Source organism: Aulonocara sp. 'chitande type north' Nkhata Bay, linkage group LG7 (assembly GCF_057382095.1).
Source record: "Aulonocara sp. 'chitande type north' Nkhata Bay isolate Kocher_YH1m ecotype deep benthic linkage group LG7, A_spYH_male_GT1.1, whole genome shotgun sequence".
In the NCBI taxonomy this organism is placed as follows: Eukaryota; Metazoa; Chordata; class Actinopteri; order Cichliformes; family Cichlidae; genus Aulonocara; species Aulonocara sp. 'chitande type north' Nkhata Bay.
The window spans coordinates 19724437-19742124 of NC_141350.1; the positions used below are offsets into that span (position 1 = coordinate 19724437).

A 17688-nucleotide genomic window follows, 5' to 3' on the forward strand; every position below is an offset into this window, starting at 1 on the left:
TCTCTGACCTTTAAACCTCACATAGACAATCTTGTGAAAAAACTCAAACTAAAATTGGGATTTTTTTTTCGAAACAAATTTTGCTTTTCTTTTGAGACAAAAAAGCGTCTTGTAAATGCTACATTTTTATCTGTTTTAGATTATGGTGATCTGCTGTACATGAATGCTTCCGCCCAGTGTCTTCATAAGATTGACTCAGTTTATCATGCCTCCTTACGGTTTATTACAAACTGTAGGGCCTTGACCCATTGTTGTGATCTGTACGCTCGAGTGGGATGGCCTTCGTTGTCCTCCAGGAGGTTTGCTCACTGGTGCATCTTTATTTATAAGGCCCTGCTTGGACAAATGCCCACCTACATTTGCGATCTGCTCACACGGAGAAGTACTGTTTCTTACAGCCTGCATTCAAGCGATCTTTTATTGCTCAATGTTCCATTTGCCAGAACTGAACTGGGAAAGAGGGCTTTTACTTATGCTGCCCCTTTCACATGGAACATGATGCAAAAAGACTGGAAGATAGCAGATCTTATTTCATTAAATGCTTTTAAGTCCAGATTGAGAGAGCCAGAGAAAAATGTTTTTAAAATGTAATTGTTATTTATAATATGTATGTAACTTTGTAATTTCAACGTGTTGTCGCCTCTTGGCCAGGACTCCCTTGCAAAAGAGGTTTTTAATCTCAATGGGACTTTTCCTGGTTAAATAAAGGTTAATAATAATAAAAAAATGTGGGTTTGCATCTTTTAACACAACAGCCCGCTACACAGCCGTGCATTAAACCATTAGTCCCCCTGATGCCAACATCATTTTTTGCTGGTCCCCACAACATAATATTCCTAGCAATGTGTTTCACTGTGGGGATGGAGTTCTTGTGGTTGTAGGTTTCTCCCTTCTTTCTCCAAACATAAGCAGCGTCTCTGTGGCCAAAGAGCTCAAGTTTTATCTCACCTGATCAAAGGACGCACTTCCAGTCCAGGTTGTCCTCAGCATACTTCAGTGTCTGTTCTTCCTGTGTTTTTCTTGGTCTGCAACCTCTCAGCCCATTCCTGTGCAGTGTTCTAGTGATTCACTAAGTCCCTAGCAGTTGTGACTTTAGACACATTTGTCACTAGTTTTCTTTCCAGCCTTTGAAATATTTAGCTTCCTGCCTCTGTCAGGCTCTGTGGCTCTCTTTGAATTTCTTAATGATACTTCTCACTACAGTTCTTGACACTTGGAGATGCTGTGATAGCTTTCTATATCCACCTCCTGCTTTGTGAGCATTAGCAATTCTTTTTGTGGAGTCAAAAGAGATTTCTTGTTTTTGACATGATGCTTTCTCATGTGACAGCTCAAACAGTGAGTCAGTTGGAAGAAAACCCTCAGTTTTAACTTGCGTTTACAAGTTTTGAGCATTACAAAGTTAAAACACATCATTGCAAAGGTCAGCTTTTCAGCTGCTAATAACACAAACTCTGCTCATTTTTATTATTGTGTGCAAACAGAAATAATTGATGGTTTCTAAAGAAGACTCATTTGTTTAGATGTGCTATGTTGAAAATTCTTCACTTGGTCATAAAAGTACTTCGAAAGAAATTCAAATTTCATTGCTGGGTTTATCTATACATATCCTATCATGTTCTAATAATGAATAAAGGTCTAATATAGCCTTGGCAGCATTTCTTAGGATATAAATATTAAATTAGACAATAAGGAATACAGTCTGCAGTGTGTTATGTTTCACTTTTCTGTCCTCTTTCTTCCTTTTCTCACGTCTTGCGTGTTCAGCACTGATGAGACAGCGACTGAGAACATCTTGAAAGCAGAGCTGACCATGGCCTCGCTGTGTGGCCGTCTCGGCCTGGTGACACCTCGTGATGCCTTTATAACGGCCATCTGCAAGGCCTCTCTGCCCCCACACTACGCCCTAACTGTCCTCAGCAGCAACGCGGCCACCCTCTCCAGCAAAGGTGGGTGACTGAGAATGCATCTAAAGATAAATACAAAACACATTTTCAAGGGGACTCAAGTTTCATATAACCTCTATTTTTGTTGTACAAGTATGTCAGGCATGTAGTTATTCACTTGTACACACCAAGAATTGCAAGAGCAAATACATGTTTTATACTGCAAACCATTAAAAGTCCCCATGTAAAGCCCTGAGGGATGGCCTCTGGTCACATGTGTTTAATGAGCAGGTCTAATCTCCCACATGGGTAAGATGTGCCCAACATGTAAACTGTTGGCACTCTGCCTGTCCCTGTTCTCCTGCTCTTGTTGCATTAATCCATAAGTTTTCACTGTGGCTTCTAATTAGACACACCAAGGAGAATGTGCCTGGGGAACGTAGGCGTCCACACACAGCTGCTCTCAAGCCGGCCGCTCAGACTCTCACTATTTGCATATCAGCTTGTAGAGATAAAGCCGGCAAATTGGGTCTTGACTCACCGATGGGATGTTTGTCTTGGAGTTAATTAAGAGAGCTTTTCTTGCATGTTGTAAGCTTGCTACAAAAACCTTGACTCCTCTACGTGTGCGCGTGTGTAACAATATGTTTGCGTGGGTGCGTGTGTGTGTTTTCTCCACAGCTTATTCAATCCAGGGCCAGAACGTGCAGATTATCAGCCCCTCCAGTGAATCTCATCAGCAGGTGGTGGCTGTGGGGCAGCCACTAACTGCCCAGCCCCAGGGCACTGTTGTGGTAAGGACGCACACATTTGGAAGACTTGGTGGTTACATACTCGATAAGTGTAACAGATTTTCACATTTTAATTTGTGTAGCAGTTTTCCCAAAACAAAGCTCACAAGTGTTTTTTATCAAAACAAGTTAGATTAACAATAATCTTCCATAATGGAGACAATGTCAGCGGAGCTCTTGCTGTTGGGCAGGTTAAATCCAGATAAAGCAGGAAAACCACTTTTCCACAATAAATAAACAAATAGCAGCAGTTTGGTGAGTCCAAACGGCTCCAAACAATCAAGTTTAAAAAAATAAAGTTTCGTGCACTTTATGTTCAATATATGTATTTTATTGTGCCTGAAATGAATGAATAAATGAAATAAAATGAAATGAATACATCCAACACTGAACTATGAGTTAAGTAAAAGTAAATGGTTTTAATTTGTTGGTACTTGAAGGTTTCGGTAAATAAATATGTTCAGAATCTCTGTAAACAAAACAAAAAACCCCAGCTTCAAAACAGGTAATACTGCTTAACCATATTAAGCAGTATCGCCAGTATCAATGTGCATAGTAGCGTATATTCCGACAATATTGACTATGTGAAATAAGATGCTTTTCTTTGTCAGGGCCTCGTTCAGGTCGATAGTTCTTAATAGATGCTGGACATGGATGCTTGTGCGCTGAAATGTTTCTTGAGGGCAAAAAGATTTAAAAGTACCTGCACAGTGACCTCGATCCTGACCTGGAATAATCATGCAGAGTTTAAAGTTTTCCCTATAGTAATGTTAGCATATTGTTTTCATTTCCTTTGCTTTTACACTACGTTTCCACCACCTTCTTTTTGTTAACACACTTTTCATTGCCTGTGGTGAGACGGAATACTGTCATAAGTCATAATAACTTGTTCTATAGATGCGACTCACTTGGTAATATACAGTGTGCCTTAGAATTGACTGTAACGTTACTCTCTCCCTCTTTTAGCTGACTGCCAAAAACATCCAGTGTATGCGAACCCTGCTCAACCTGGCTCACTGCCACGGAGCCGTGCTGGGCACCTCCTGGCAGCTGGTACTGGCTACCCTCCAGGTACTACAACCACCTACAGCCACACGCTTACTTACTTGCAACCACGCACATATGTACACACTCTCATGTAATTAGACGTCACATACAAATCCATTCCATGTATAAATGCACAAAACTGTTCTTGCACTGTCTGCATTGTGCTTTATGCACCTCTCAGAGAGAAAGTGGAATCATTCTTAGCACATTTACATAAAAATACATGTCTTTCAGCATGTTGGTGTACTTTTTCAAGACCTGATATGAACTTTTCCTTCACCTTCTGTTTTTCTCCCAGCACTTAGTGTGGATCCTCGGGCTTAAGCCAGGCGTGGGTGGTGCCTTGAAGCCTGGTCGAGCAGTGGAGGGCCCCAGTACGGTCAGTGTTTTTTATAACCTTTGTATTGAACTTGTATTGCACATTATGTTTCCCAGCTCATTGTTGAAGGTGATGGGCTTACATGCTAATCGTGTGTCTCCAACCTAAACAGGTGCTGACCACAGCAGTGATGACAGACCTGCCTGTTATCTCCAACATCCTGTCCAGACTGTTCGAGAGCTCTCAGTAAGGATCAGTGTGCCTGAGCATATGTAGATACTTTACTTACTTACCTGATGATCTTAAAATGGATATGTACAATAACCATTTGTTAATAAATATGACTGGGAAGGAGCACAGTATTTTCTTAGAGAGATAGGCTAGTGTTGCCTGTTGTAAAATCAGAATTTTAAGTTATTAATGCTAAGCAGAATAGGCACATGTTATCTGAAATAAGTATTTTTCTGTCATCTAGGTACCTGGATGATGTGTCCCTGCATCACCTGATCAATGCTCTCTGTTCCCTCTCCCTGGAAGCGATGGAAATGGCTTATGGAAACAACAAGGTAAACGGTTTCTCTAGTTGACTGATGTTTAGGAAGAGATTTGAGTTTGATTCAAATCTTATAAGGAACTTGTGCTTCTGTGAAACATATCCAGTGTTTTATTTTGGGTTTTCTACACCTTCTGTTTTGTGTTATGTTTTTTTTCAGGAGCCGTCTCTGTTTGCAGTCGCCAAGCTGCTTGAAACCGGTTTGGTCAACATGGATCGCATAGAGATCCTGTGGAGACCACTGACAGGCCACTTATTGGAGGTAATGACTAGTTAGAACAGAAGCCTACACGTACATTTCATGTTAAATGAGGTACAGTCTATTTTTCCTGTACCTCTTTGATCAAATATCGCATCATTTTAGCTTAATAAATAAATGTACCTGTTAAATTGGTACTCAAGGTAAAGTCTTTGTCTTTGGAAATGTAGATTAATTATGTAGACATGAGTTCATGTAGTAGCTAAGACCAAAAAATGTCTTCATTTTTTTTTTGTTAAATAAACTATACAGAATTTAATCGCAGTGATTGGTGGTATTAGGTTTGTTTTTCCAGTACATATTTGTCTTAATACCACCAAATTTCCACTATACTGCTTACTGTTCTTTAGTGTTATATACCCAGAGTAAAACCTGTATGTTGTGGTAAATAATGCAGAACATAGGTCATATCAACCAGCAAGCTGACCTATCATTTCACAAGCAGTAATACAATATATGGACTGATATGAGCGATAAACTGCGTTTTTTTTTTTGTTTTTTTTTTGGTCATTTCTTCAGCTGTCATCAGAAAATCCCTGCTATGTATCTGTAAACATCTGTGTTTTGAGGTTTTCGTCACATTTTCTCTATCTCCTTTTTCTTTTGCACACCCGTTTGTTTTGCAGAAGGTAAGCTCAGATCCTCTCCTCAGTAAACACTGACTTTCCCATCTCTCCTTCCCTCTCTGCCTCTTGGTTCCAATCTGGTTGGTTTTTTTTTTTGGTTTTTTTGGTTGTTGCTTTTTTTTGCTCCCTCTCGATCAGACATAAACATGCTGGAGCTGAGAGGTCGCTATGCCACAGTGTGTCCACAATGTGTTTGTGTTGTTATCAGTGTTTGATCCTACATTATTTTGCAAAGCTTTTTCAGTGTGAATTCCTGATTTGTCTCAAAGTAGAATCCAAAGCTGCAAACTGGCAAAAACGTGCTTAGATAAAATGCTGAATATCTTTCTTTGCGACTTTGTCTACTATTCATACAGATAACGATAATAATGAAAAATGTGCGGCGTTAAGTAGATACTTAAAGCCACACAGTATACAAAAGGGTGCACATGGATCATCTGGGTTTTGAAGCAGTAAATCTCGAGAATCGAGAAGTCTGATGCCATAAAAGTAGAAGATTTGTTTGACAAAGATAAACAAGGATGACTGATTTGGAACACAGAAAACACGGAAATGTTTTCTCTCAGATTCTTCAGGTTTTGTACCACATAGTGTACTTTTCTTTGCTCAGCCTGGTCTCTCCATGTGTATCTATGCTTTCATGATTACACTGTCTAGCACAGCATAATCTGTTGCCACAGGGGGATCCCAGTCTCTATCACACAGTCTGTGGTTTATTTCACCGACTTGTTTCACACCCACCCACTGTGAAAACTGCTGGGAAACGCTGTTCTGAACCGCCTGTGCATCAGATCTGTCATTGCGCCTGTTTGTGTCTGCATTTGTCCGTAAATGCTGTGTCCTGCAGGTCTGCCAGCATCCAAACTCCAGAATGAGAGAATGGGGAGCCGAGGCACTGACAGCACTTATTAAAGCTGGACTTGCCTACAAACACGATCCTCCACTGGCCCAAAATCAGGTAGGCAACGACACGATGGGTTATTTAGAAGAAGAAAAAACAAAGACGAAAGCAAACATGCACTTATCAGACATAAGATTACAACCATTGATAGGAAGTGAATAATGCTGATTATCTTTTCAGCGTGGCACCTGTTAGTGGGTGGGATGTATCAAGGAGCAAATGAACATTTTGTCCTGAAAGTTGACGCATTAGAAGAAGGAAAAATGGGCAAGCGTGAGAATGTGAGTGAGTTTCAAAAGGGTCAACCTCTGGTGGCTAGATGACTGGGTCAGACCATCTGCAAAAATGGAGCTCCTGTGGGCTGTTCCTAGTCTGTTGTGGTCAGTATCTATCAAAAGTGTTCCAATGAAGGAAATGTTGTGAACCAGCACCAGGGTCTCAGGCGGCCAAGACTCACTGAGTGAAGGCTGGCCCGTTAGGTCAGAGTTAATGCTGGTTCTGGTAGAAAGGTGCCAGAATACACAGAGCATCACAGTTTGTTGTTTCTGGGGTTGCATAGCTGCAGACCAGTCTGGGTGCCCATGCTGACCCCATCCACCACTGAAAGCACCAACAATGGACACATGAGCATCGGCACTGGCCCATGGAGCAGTGGAAGAAGGTGGCCCGGTCTGATGAATCCTGTTTTCTTTTACACCACGTGGATGGCTGGGCGTGTGATCGTCGCCTACCTGGGGAACTCCTGGCACCATGGAAGAAGGCAAGCCTGCGGAGGCAGTGCGATGCTTTGGGCAATGTTCTGTTGAGAAACCTTTGGTCCTGCCATCCATGTGGATGTTACTTTGACACCTACCAAAGAATCTTGCAGACCACACACATCCTTTCATAGGAAACAGTATTCCCTGATAGCTGTAGCTTCTTTCAGGAGGATAATGTGCCCTGCCACAAAGTAAAAAAGGTTCAGGAATGGTTTGAAAAGAACATGTTTCAGGTGTTTACTTGACCTCCAAATTCTGTCGATCTCAGTCAAATCGAGCATTTGTTGGATGTCCTAGACAAACAAGTCCAATCAGGACTTAAAGGATATGTTGCTGACATCTTGGTGCCAGATACCAAAGCACACCTTTGAGACCAACACAATATTTGGGCAGATGGTCATAATGTTATGGCTGATCGGCATACTGCACAATGTGTATGAATAACACAATACTTGCCTGTATATGATGCTGATGTTCATCCTGTAAGCCACGACAGAAAGATAGAAAAGTCACTTTATCTTGTCATTAATAAACACAAACTGTGACCTTAACCTTGGTGAGACTGATAACAAGCCTTATCTAAAACAGGGTGTGTGGAGGTTATATGAATAATAAAAATGACAGCCAATGAAACAATATTTTTAAAGCATTTCCTTGCATGTGGACAAGCTTTTACTACTTCATGTTGTCATTGCCAAACAAATTACTAAGCATAGTGACTCATCATCAAACCACTGCGTTTGAAAATTCAGTAAGCCTTAATCCTTTCATTTTCAAACATGCAGAGTTAAAAAGTTTAATGCCAATTAGGAAAAAATGTCCAAACACATTTTTCTTTAAACAGTTTGTACTTCACCTGTTTACCCTTCCAATATGAATGTTATACCGTAGCTTTAATAAAGGTGCCACATTCTACTCTTTTAAAATTTAAAATACAAATTTATGAATAGAAAACTTGACAGGTAAGTTGATCACCGTCTCCCTTTTCTTGATCCCTAAGCGGCTGCAGCTTCTATTGCTGAACCCCCTGAAGGAGTTGTCCAACGTGCTGCACGCAGACATCCGGCAGAAACAGCTCGAGTGTGTCCTGCAGATCCTGCAGAGTCAGGGCGACAGCCTGGGGCCTGGTTGGCCCCTCGTTTTGGGTGTTATAGGAGCCATTCGCAATGATCAAGGGTAAGAGTGTAATAGAGGGGGCGATTTTTGTCTCCACCAAAGAGGTGGGTGGGTGTCTGTCTGTATGTATATTTTAAAAAAAAAATCTATGCAAAGAAATAATACTATTACTATTATGCAATGCTATTCCCTTAAAAGTAAATGATGCCCAGAGAGTGAGCTGCCTGTGTGAAAAGAAATCATTAAAAAAGAATTTTAAAGTGATTTTATGTCCACAGTTACACTGCACATAGTTAATGAAACTAATGCATGCCGCATGTCTTGTTCCTTCATCAGTGAGTCATTGATCCGAACCGCCTTCCAGTGCCTGCAGTTGGTGGTGACAGACTTCCTTCCCACCATGCCTTGCACGTGCCTCCAGATTGTAGTGGATGTAGCTGGCAGCTTTGGCCTTCAGAACCAGGAGCTCAACATCAGCCTCACGTCCATTGGCTTACTGGTACGATGACAGATGTGTACAGCTGTGGTAGTTATTATAAAGGATTATCAGTCAGACTTTTTTTTCCATGCTTTGCTGTCAGATGGTACCTGTAATTAAACAATCAAGTAAGTTTTTTGAGAGTCAACTAGCAGAGTAATGTGATGTAACTGGTGAATTAGCAAGTGCGATTGTAACTGTGAAGGAGAAGCAGGACGACTCTTGCTTGCGAAGGAGTGACAGGTGGCCCACGGCTTTACTTTTCAAACACTAGTTTTCAAATAGAAACCCGGTGTTTTTAATATATGATCAAACAATTGCAGTTCCCCACCTTTTTATTTATTTATTTTTTTGTCGTATTATTTTCTTCTAACTCAACAGTCTTCTAATAACATTAGATAGACACTTTATGCAGGATTCAGGACATACAAAACCTGTTATTGATCTGTGGTTTGCCAGATTATTTCTCTTGGAGTGTGCCAGTTCCTGTGAGGTTACTTTATGGTAATATGGATAGCAAAACTATCAGAAGCATCTTACTGCTTTCTCTCCCTAATTTATACCCCCACTTCGTTTTTGGTTTTTTTCTTCTTCTTCTTACCCACAGTGGAACATTTCAGACTACTTCTTCCAAAGGGGAGAAGCCATCACGCAGGAGCTAGAGAGGGAGGAGGAAGCGCTGCAGAAACAGGCCCAGGAGAAAGGAGAGACCCTCAACAGGCCGTTCCACCCCGCCCCTCCCTTTGACTGCCTGTGGCTGTGTCTGTATGCCAAGCTTGGGGAGCTGTGCGTGGACCCGCGGCCTGCTGTGCGTAAGAGCGCCGGCCAGACGTTGTTCTCCACTATTGCTGCCCACGGAACCCTGCTCCAGCAGCCAACGTGGCACATTGTGGTGTGGAAGGTACAATCCCTGAAACGTCTTCATATAAGATGGAAAAAGAAAAACACGAAAAAATGTAAAATTTGACAGTACGTGATTGTTTTGTCACTCGTCGCCTCCAGGTCCTGTTCCAGCTGCTCGACTGTGTAAGAACGTCCTCCACCACAGCAGACAAGGAGAAGATCGAGTCAGGCGGTGGGAACATCCTTATCCATCACTCGCGCGACACAGCCGAGAAACAGTGGGCGGAGACGTGGGTGCTGACGCTAGCGGGCGTGGCGCGCATTTTCAACACAAGGCGGTATCTCCTTCAGCAGCTAGGTGAGCCCGCACGTGATGCTCTGTGACATTCAGCAGATTGCAGTTGGTGCATTTCTGCTTCAACACCTGTCAATATGTTCTGAGCCATTAATGCAGGACATCTTTGAAAATGGTGTCAAATATCAGAGCGCTAATGTTTCCACGCCGCCATCTTCTGCTGTGTATCTGCAGGTGATTTTTTTGAGGCCTGGGAGGTGCTGTTGAACCATATTCAGTCAGCTGCCCTCAGCAAAAACAATGAGGTCTCCCTGGCTGCCCTGAAGAGCTTTCAGGAAATCCTTCAGATCGTTACACCTGTTAAAGACTCGGACAAAGCAGGCGACGCACTTGCTGCAATGGGCGTCCCTCCAGTGCTCATTGACCCGCTGTCAGCATCCGGTCCTGGAAGACCCCTGGTGCGTTCAGATTCACTACTGGAACGGTTGACACGGTACAACGGAGCTGAGCTGCAGGCGCCCCCGCCAGGGGAGGAGTCGGCCTTGGAGGACTCGGCACTGTGGTGGTCTGCATGGAACACGTGGTATCGAATGGGAACGGACAGCACGAGACCACCTACTGGCCCAACAGAGAAGCTCTCTTTTATCCCCAGTCAGCCCTTCCTCACAGCATTAATCCAGATTTTTCCAGCACTCTACCAGCACATCAAAGCCAACTTCAGTATGGAGGATCTAAAAAAGCTAGGGGTCATCCTTCATGGGGCTGTTTCCGTGCCTATCAGCAGCGATGCCTCACCCTTCATCCTCCCCTCATACACTGAGGCAGTGCTCACCAACCTGCAGGAAGCCGTGCTCACCGCTCTGGATGTTTTGCAGAAGGTGGGAGAAGGATTATTGCCACCGGTGAAGCTTTTAGCAGTTTGATGTGAGGTGGTTTGTGCTACAGTGTAGCATCAAGATAAGAGCGGGGTCATGTGTGTAATCATCATCTGTTCAAATCCAGCAGGAGGTCCCATGTTGCATCTCGTTCTTTCCTTATTAATTACTCTAGCTTTTTCAGCATGCTTACCAAACATAGGCCCTTTCAGTTTAAAGTTAATTCCTCCCAGTTCGTTTCTATTCAGCCCAGGAAAGAAAAGAAAGTGTCAGTCTGCTAAATTGTGCAATATGCAGTCCTGTGGTGGAAGTCAGCAGTGTTTGTTCCTCCCTTCCCTCCCTGCTGCAGGCCATCTGTGTGGGCACGGAGAACCTGCAGGTCATGTACCCGGCCATCTTCGAGCAGCTGCTCCTTTTTGTGGAGTTCTCCTGCAAGCCGCCTCAGTACGGCAGGATGGAAACCAAACACGTGGCCAATGCCAAATACAACCAGGTAGGAAATGAAAAACGGACACCTAAATATTTGGTTTTCATTGCAGTTTATTTGCTTTTACAGTTTGTTTCATTAAGACTGTTGGATGACGCACATTGTTATTCACCCACCTCTCTTCAGCCATTCTCAATAAGATCATATCTGTTCTTTGATGCTCGTGAAGTCCCCCTTCCACTCCCTCTGCCGTCTTGTCCTTATGAAGCTTCTGTCACGGCTCTTCGTGAGATTGACAGATTGTTCTCGACCCCCATTAGAAGCCCCAAACCATTCCTTCCTCAAATTCCTTCCCTCATGATTCATCTTGCTGGGCGGTTGCCAGAGAAATGCTTCAGTCCAGCACAGTTCATAGTCATTTAAAAAAGGAAAAAAACTAAGTGTTTCCAAGGCACCCAGTAATTTTGAGCAAGACTATTGAAGTCACAAAAACGGAGTATTTTTAAACGAGTCTGACGTCAGAGTCGTCTTAATCCTTGCTGTTCTGGAAACCTGGAAGTTCTGGAAACACGTAGCTCAAGCAGATGTTATTCCTGCACAGAAATCCTGAAAGGTGTCTCGATCAAATACTGAACGACTGATGGAGTCGGTCTAAATCCTGACCCTGCCTGTTTTAAATCTTGGCCGTGTGTCCGTCCTGCATTGGAGGTACAGTAAACTGGACATTTGTGTTGATCTGAGTCTGTTTAAATTGTTTAAGTTAGATGGTCAAACAAAATTCTCACCCAGCCAAACACCATTATGGGTGGTCTTTTTATTGCCTTCTTGGCTTTTATTCAGTCCTGATGTCAGATTGCGTCAAATGTCCTCAGTGCTGCTGGGAGGTTGTTTTGTTTTCCCCTCTTTTCCCTCGGCCCAGATTTTGGGATCTCGTTTAGCTGAGAGACGCACTTTAGATTTGATACAACTATAAAACATCGGTTTAATTTCAATCTTGTCTCATTCTGTTTCTTCGAACTACTCACTGGATAACCATTTTAGATCCAGCTGTTTGCGCCGGTGAGTGTCATCATCTCCCTCACCCCCACTCCCCCTCTCTGTAATTGTACTAAGCTGTGCTGAATGGTGATGATCTACCCTCTGCGGTAGATGAGATATCACTCCGCATGGTAGGCTCTCGCGTCTCATCTGCGTCTCTCACTCACTCCATGCTCCCCTCTTTCTCTGCCTGTCACTAACTGGTGGTTTTGCCTCTGTGTGCACAGCCCCACCTCCCTCTGTGGAGTTCATTTTCAGTTGATTTTGTGACTTTTGATGGTTTTATTTTGTTTTTGTTTTTTTTGTTCATATGCATACTTGTGGCTCTGTTTTCTATTTCCTAAAGACACACTTTGTAGAATAAAATCTTTAGTTTGGCTGTAACGTTTCAGTTGTGGTACTGTAAACCTAACAAAGCTTGAAGCCGACTAATAGCGACTGCAGTTTAAAAATAAAATGGCGTGTTACTTGCGTACTTATGCAAAGTGTGTCTTTTTTTTTTTTTTTTTAAACAAATGCTTTCACTGTCGCCAAAAGGTGAGCATAATGCCCATTCCTGTTTTGTTTGGTTTTCTTTTGTTAAATCTTCTTTACCCCTACAGGCAGAATGGGTTGCCTTAAACTATGTGCCCTTTGCTGAGCGCTCCTTGGAGGTGGTGGTGGACCTGTACCATAAAACAGCCTGCCACAAAGCTGTCATCAATGAAAAAGTTCTGCAGAATATCATTAAGGTATTTATCCCTGGGTGGTGTACTCGCTGTTGGTGATGGTGAGAAAGAGAAAATGTTTGATGTGTTTTATCACTGTTCCTGTTTAGTGCAGCGAAATTTACTGTTGAGCTGCTTTCTGCTGACCACCCAGTTATGTTTGAACCCTGCATATTCATCCAGTGTGGAAGATCACGAGAATGCTTCTTTCATTTTAACCTCCTAAGACCCGAACTCTTTCATGGCATGCATTTTAAATTTCTCTTTGCTATTTGGGCTGATTGGGACCCGATGAATGTAAAAACAAAGAACTACCAGATTTTTATTTTTTTTTATTTTTTTTTTAACCTGATTTTTGTTTCTGAGAAGAATTAGATCCACACATGAGGACATTCACTTTAAATTTCAATAGAACAGTTGCAGTATAATGATTTGTTTAGCTACGTAAAGCACTGCTGTGTGAATATTCCTTAAGGCTGCTGCAATTGTTGCTTTTAAAAGAATAATGAATAAACTGGCTGTTTGCGTCTGAAACAACTTTCTTTATTAGACCTACAGACCTGCTCAACCTTTTTAGGATTTTAAACTGGCAAACATTTAAAAAAAAGTTTGGTGTGAAAATTTGGAAAATTCAGTTTACAAAAATGGGTGGAGGAACATAACTTTAGTAGTATGCGATACGCCGCTTCAGTTTTGAAATCGTTTAATTCTGAGAGACCTCCAGCCTCTGGGCAGATTTTACTTGATTGCCCTTTGACCTCACTGTATTGATCGTAATATTGGGTTCATACTGTACATCAGCGGGCAGATGCAAAGTGTTCCCAGTATTTTCAAAACTTTTTTCCAAATTCAGTCCATCAAACACTAAAGGATACTGTCAGTGTAAGCGATCCAAAATCTGCCACTCTTCCTTTTCCCCCTACTTCTGACACCTGTGTTTAACTGCTCTTTTCTTCTCAGTGAATTTTTAGAAACCCAAAACTGAAATGAATCAGTTTATCAGAGAGATGCTCAAGAAGCAAGGCACTGGTATTTGTGAAATGTCATTGTAGGGAGCGCCAAGCTGCTCTTGGAAATAAGATGACTTTGTTAAAATGTCGGTGGCTGACTTTCTCACGAGGTTGATGAGGCGTCTTTACATTCTCCACTTATATTAACTCTGTCTTTTGTCTAAAAGGAAGAGGGGTGAAAGTTTTTCGTGCACCGCTGTCGAGATTAATTTTAAGTGTTCCTTTGTGTTTCAATCTCATGAGCTTTTTTGTTTTGTTTTTTGCCTTCAAGACTTTAAGAATGCCCTTGAGTCTGAAGTACGCCTGTCCGTCAGAGAGCACCTGGAAGCTCGCTGTGTCGTCTCTGCTCAAGGTGCTGTCCATTGGACTACCAGTGGCACGGCAGCATGCCTCATCCGGGAAGTTTGACACTATGTGGCCAGAGTTGGCCAATGCCTTTGAAGACTTTCTTTTCACCAAAAGGTAGAGATTCCCCCCACCCCCATGCTTATTGTGCAGCTTTCAGAGGTTCTAAGCAGAAAACTGTTGTTCTGTTACAGTACTCCTCCAGATAACCTGTCTATCCAGGAATTTCAGAAGAATGAAGCCATCGATGTAGAGGTACGTGCTTGTTTCTAGACTCTGATAATATATCCCCAAATAGTTTGCAAGTTTTTCCCAAGTTTGCATCATCGTTTCCCTCTTCATTTTAGGTGGTCCAGCTGATCAGCACAGAAATCTTACCATTTGCCAATTTCATCCCCAAAGACTTTGTTGGCCAGATTATGGCCATGCTGAATAAAGGATCCATTCACTCACAGTCTCCCTCATTCACAGGTAATATGGGACTCTGGCAGCTAAGTTGCTTTGGCTTTAGCAGTTGTGTATTCCTGAAACTAGCGCAACAGCATGCTGGCCAAGTGTTGGAATCTTAATTTAGGTGCTTGGTTTGTTGCCGGAGTCTTTCTTGCGGCTTATCAGTAACAACTGTGCATGTGTTGAGCCGTACAGCCAAACCCTGTCAGTCCCTCTCACTGTCAATCGAAAATAATTCTTCCAACAGAGGCAGAGATAGATGTGCGGATGAGAGAGGAGTTTTCCAAAGTGTGTTTTGAGACACTGCTGCAGTTTTCCTTCAGCAACAAGGTTTCCACCCCGCAGGAGGGTTACATCTCTCGTATGGCGCTCTCCGTGCTCCTCAAGAGGTCCCAGGATGTTCTCCGACGATACGTAGAGGATGAGAGGTTGAGTGGACGCTGCCCATTACCAAGGTACCCAGCCACCATGGGTATCTATTTGTGTGTGCTTTTTTTTTTAGCGCGTGTTGTTTTACACATTTTCCAAGAGGCCATTAATTCTGATGACTGTAATGCTACACTTTAACCACTGGGAGATTTAGCAAATGCAAAATCAAGACCAGCTCTGGCTTCATTTATCTCTTATTTCTCTTTTTAAACAATGTAAAACCGCCATACTTCTACCACATTTCTCCAAGACTCAGTGGAAGTTAAAGATGCCCATGGATAAACTGCACCACAAGCAGAGAAAATAAAGGGAGAGGGGGGAGAAGTAAAATATATTCTTATGTCTTCTGTATAAATACAAAGTTGGTTAAATAAAAGGGCCTGAAATAAAACAGTACATGCAGAGCTTAACAAATCTATTAGAGCATCTATCAAAACAGCAAAACAAATATCTCAGAAATCTGTCCTGAATTCATTTTTTTCAATTTTGAGCCGGCACACTGGACAACTTTGAAAAGTCAGAAATTAATCAAGCGTAACATTCAGCCACTAAGTAAATAACTGTAATATGACATCTTAATCAAAAATAATGATGTACTTTACCATTTTTTTCTGCTTTTGCTGTAAAACTGAAGTTTGAAGATTCATGGAGAACAACAATAATTATATTTTAACATTAAAAATATTTTTGTTTTAAGAGTTCCTGGTTCTTTCTTACCAGGTTTAAGCAGTGTAGCCATTCTCCTCTCACCCTTTGCATTTTCACCCAGAGAACTGTCGCTCATTGGATGTTTTCTCTTTTCAGACTGTTCTCTGTAAACTCTACAAGTGGTTTCATGAGAAAGTCCCAGCAGATCAGCACCTTCTGTAATACTCAGACCAGCCCGTTTAGCACCAACAATCACAGTTCTGCAGCTCTATATACGTGTGAACAGTATTAACAGAGAAAAAATATATAAAATGTACAAATATACAAACCAGTGTAAAAAGTAGATATGTAATAAATAGTGTTATGTATATACATGATTGTTATTGGCTCTCCCCCTCGCTGTTTGCCTCTTCCACTTTTCTCCTACTGCCGTGCCTTTGTAGCTAAGCAAGGCCTTTGTTGTTTTTCATTTTAGGCAACAAGTGACAGAGATTATCTTTGTCTTGAAAGCTATCAGCACTTTGATGGACTCCCTGAAAAAAACACAGCCAGAGAATGGTGAGTATCAAACTATAAAAATGGATAAATAAGTCTTGGAAAGATAATAAAGGAGACATTTTCTGCCCATTCTTTGTATCATTGCTTGTGTTTCTGGCAAGGTCAGTTAGAAAAAAAACTAAACAATTTCCTATAACTGCAGAAGATTGAAGGTAAGACATGGTGAAATAGTGTTTTTGAAGTGCCCTTCCGCATATTTGCATTGCATCGCCCTTTGCTCGATAAAATTCCTACAGGCACAGGGAAACAGTTTTGTTCTGAATAAATTGCTTTGATTGTTTTCTATTCACAACTCATATTCCCTTCCTTCTTCCCTCCTTTTCTGATATTCTCTCATTTACTTCCTGCAGTGGATGGCAACACGTGGGCTCAGGTGATCGCCCTGTACCCCACACTGGTCGAGTGCATTACGTGCTCATCGTCTGAGGTGAGCTCAGCCCTGAAGGAGGCCCTGGGGCCCTTTAAAGACTTTATGCAGCCACCCGTCTCCAAAGTCCAGAACGGAGAGTCCTGACCAGGCTCGCTCGCAACCCGGCATTTTTTTTAGTTTTTTTTGGTCTTCTTTCTAAATGAAGAAATCCCGAAGGTGTCTTCTCGACTTGACTCATGCACTTCACAAGTGCACGGATGTGAACTCTGCGGTGACATGAAGCAACCCACGGTGAATAGCGATATCGAGGCTGCCTCAGACTATACCATTGACCCCGACCTTCATGCACATTTTCATATGCTTTTCGTGTGAGCTGATAACGGGCCAACCCCCCCGCTTTCACACTCATATAGACTGGCTGCACTTGCCTGTTAACTACAGAGAATTAAAAAAACAATGGCAGTGTTGCCTCTGGGTTTAGTTTTTGTTCTCCTGAAGAGACTGCATCAGTGTACAGTGTGTGGTGAAAGTGTTGATGATGTTATAAAGAGAAAAATGCAAAAAAACAACAAAAAACTGGGGCTTTACTGATCTTAAAAAGAAATGAACATTTAATCTTTTGCAACATTTTCAACAGTGAGGATTTTATGCAAGAAAACAAATCTTACTGTAACATTCCATGTCATCTTTAACCAGCCATCGGAGAAGGGATGTATGTGTCTGTGTAAAATAAATGGGACAATTCTACAAACAGCTCTTGAGTGTGCTCGATTAAAGTGCATGTAATGAAAATGCAGCTTCCTAGAAGCCCAGATATACCACTTTGTACACAATTATATTTCTGAGTCATCCTGGTTTGAGACCTTTGGCCTGTAGGTGGATGGTGTTGATGTCTAAAGGCCTTCTGTGTTGTCTTGTAGCCTTCTATCAAAGACTGTATATAAAACAAGACAGCCACT

The 17688-nt window shown here is 42.1% G+C and overlaps 1 protein-coding gene across 2 annotated transcripts in view; it reads left to right on the forward strand.

Moving 5' to 3' along the window:
• mon2 (MON2 homolog, regulator of endosome-to-Golgi trafficking) overlaps positions 1-17480 on the forward strand; it is a 34585-nt gene extending 17105 nt beyond the window's left edge. Inside the window, exons 14-35 of one of the 2 annotated variants that reach the window (XM_086299290.1) lie at positions 1768-1949; positions 2568-2680; positions 3644-3748; positions 4023-4103; positions 4216-4289; positions 4519-4609; positions 4757-4858; positions 6329-6439; positions 8141-8316; positions 8593-8755; positions 9342-9635; positions 9737-9935; positions 10107-10750; positions 11097-11240; positions 12216-12233; positions 12815-12943; positions 14201-14391; positions 14469-14529; positions 14622-14745; positions 14972-15179; positions 16277-16359; positions 16710-17480. In XM_086299290.1, the coding sequence (XP_086155416.1) occupies positions 1768-1949; positions 2568-2680; positions 3644-3748; positions 4023-4103; positions 4216-4289; positions 4519-4609; positions 4757-4858; positions 6329-6439; positions 8141-8316; positions 8593-8755; positions 9342-9635; positions 9737-9935; positions 10107-10750; positions 11097-11240; positions 12216-12233; positions 12815-12943; positions 14201-14391; positions 14469-14529; positions 14622-14745; positions 14972-15179; positions 16277-16359; positions 16710-16873 (3457 nt within the window). In that variant the 3' untranslated portion in view covers positions 16874-17480. The remainder of the gene's footprint in view (positions 1-1767; positions 1950-2567; positions 2681-3643; positions 3749-4022; positions 4104-4215; positions 4290-4518; positions 4610-4756; positions 4859-6328; positions 6440-8140; positions 8317-8592; positions 8756-9341; positions 9636-9736; positions 9936-10106; positions 10751-11096; positions 11241-12215; positions 12234-12814; positions 12944-14200; positions 14392-14468; positions 14530-14621; positions 14746-14971; positions 15180-16276; positions 16360-16709) is intronic. The other variant, XM_086299291.1, reaches the window with a different exon arrangement.
• Positions 17481-17688: the final 208 nt, after the last annotated feature.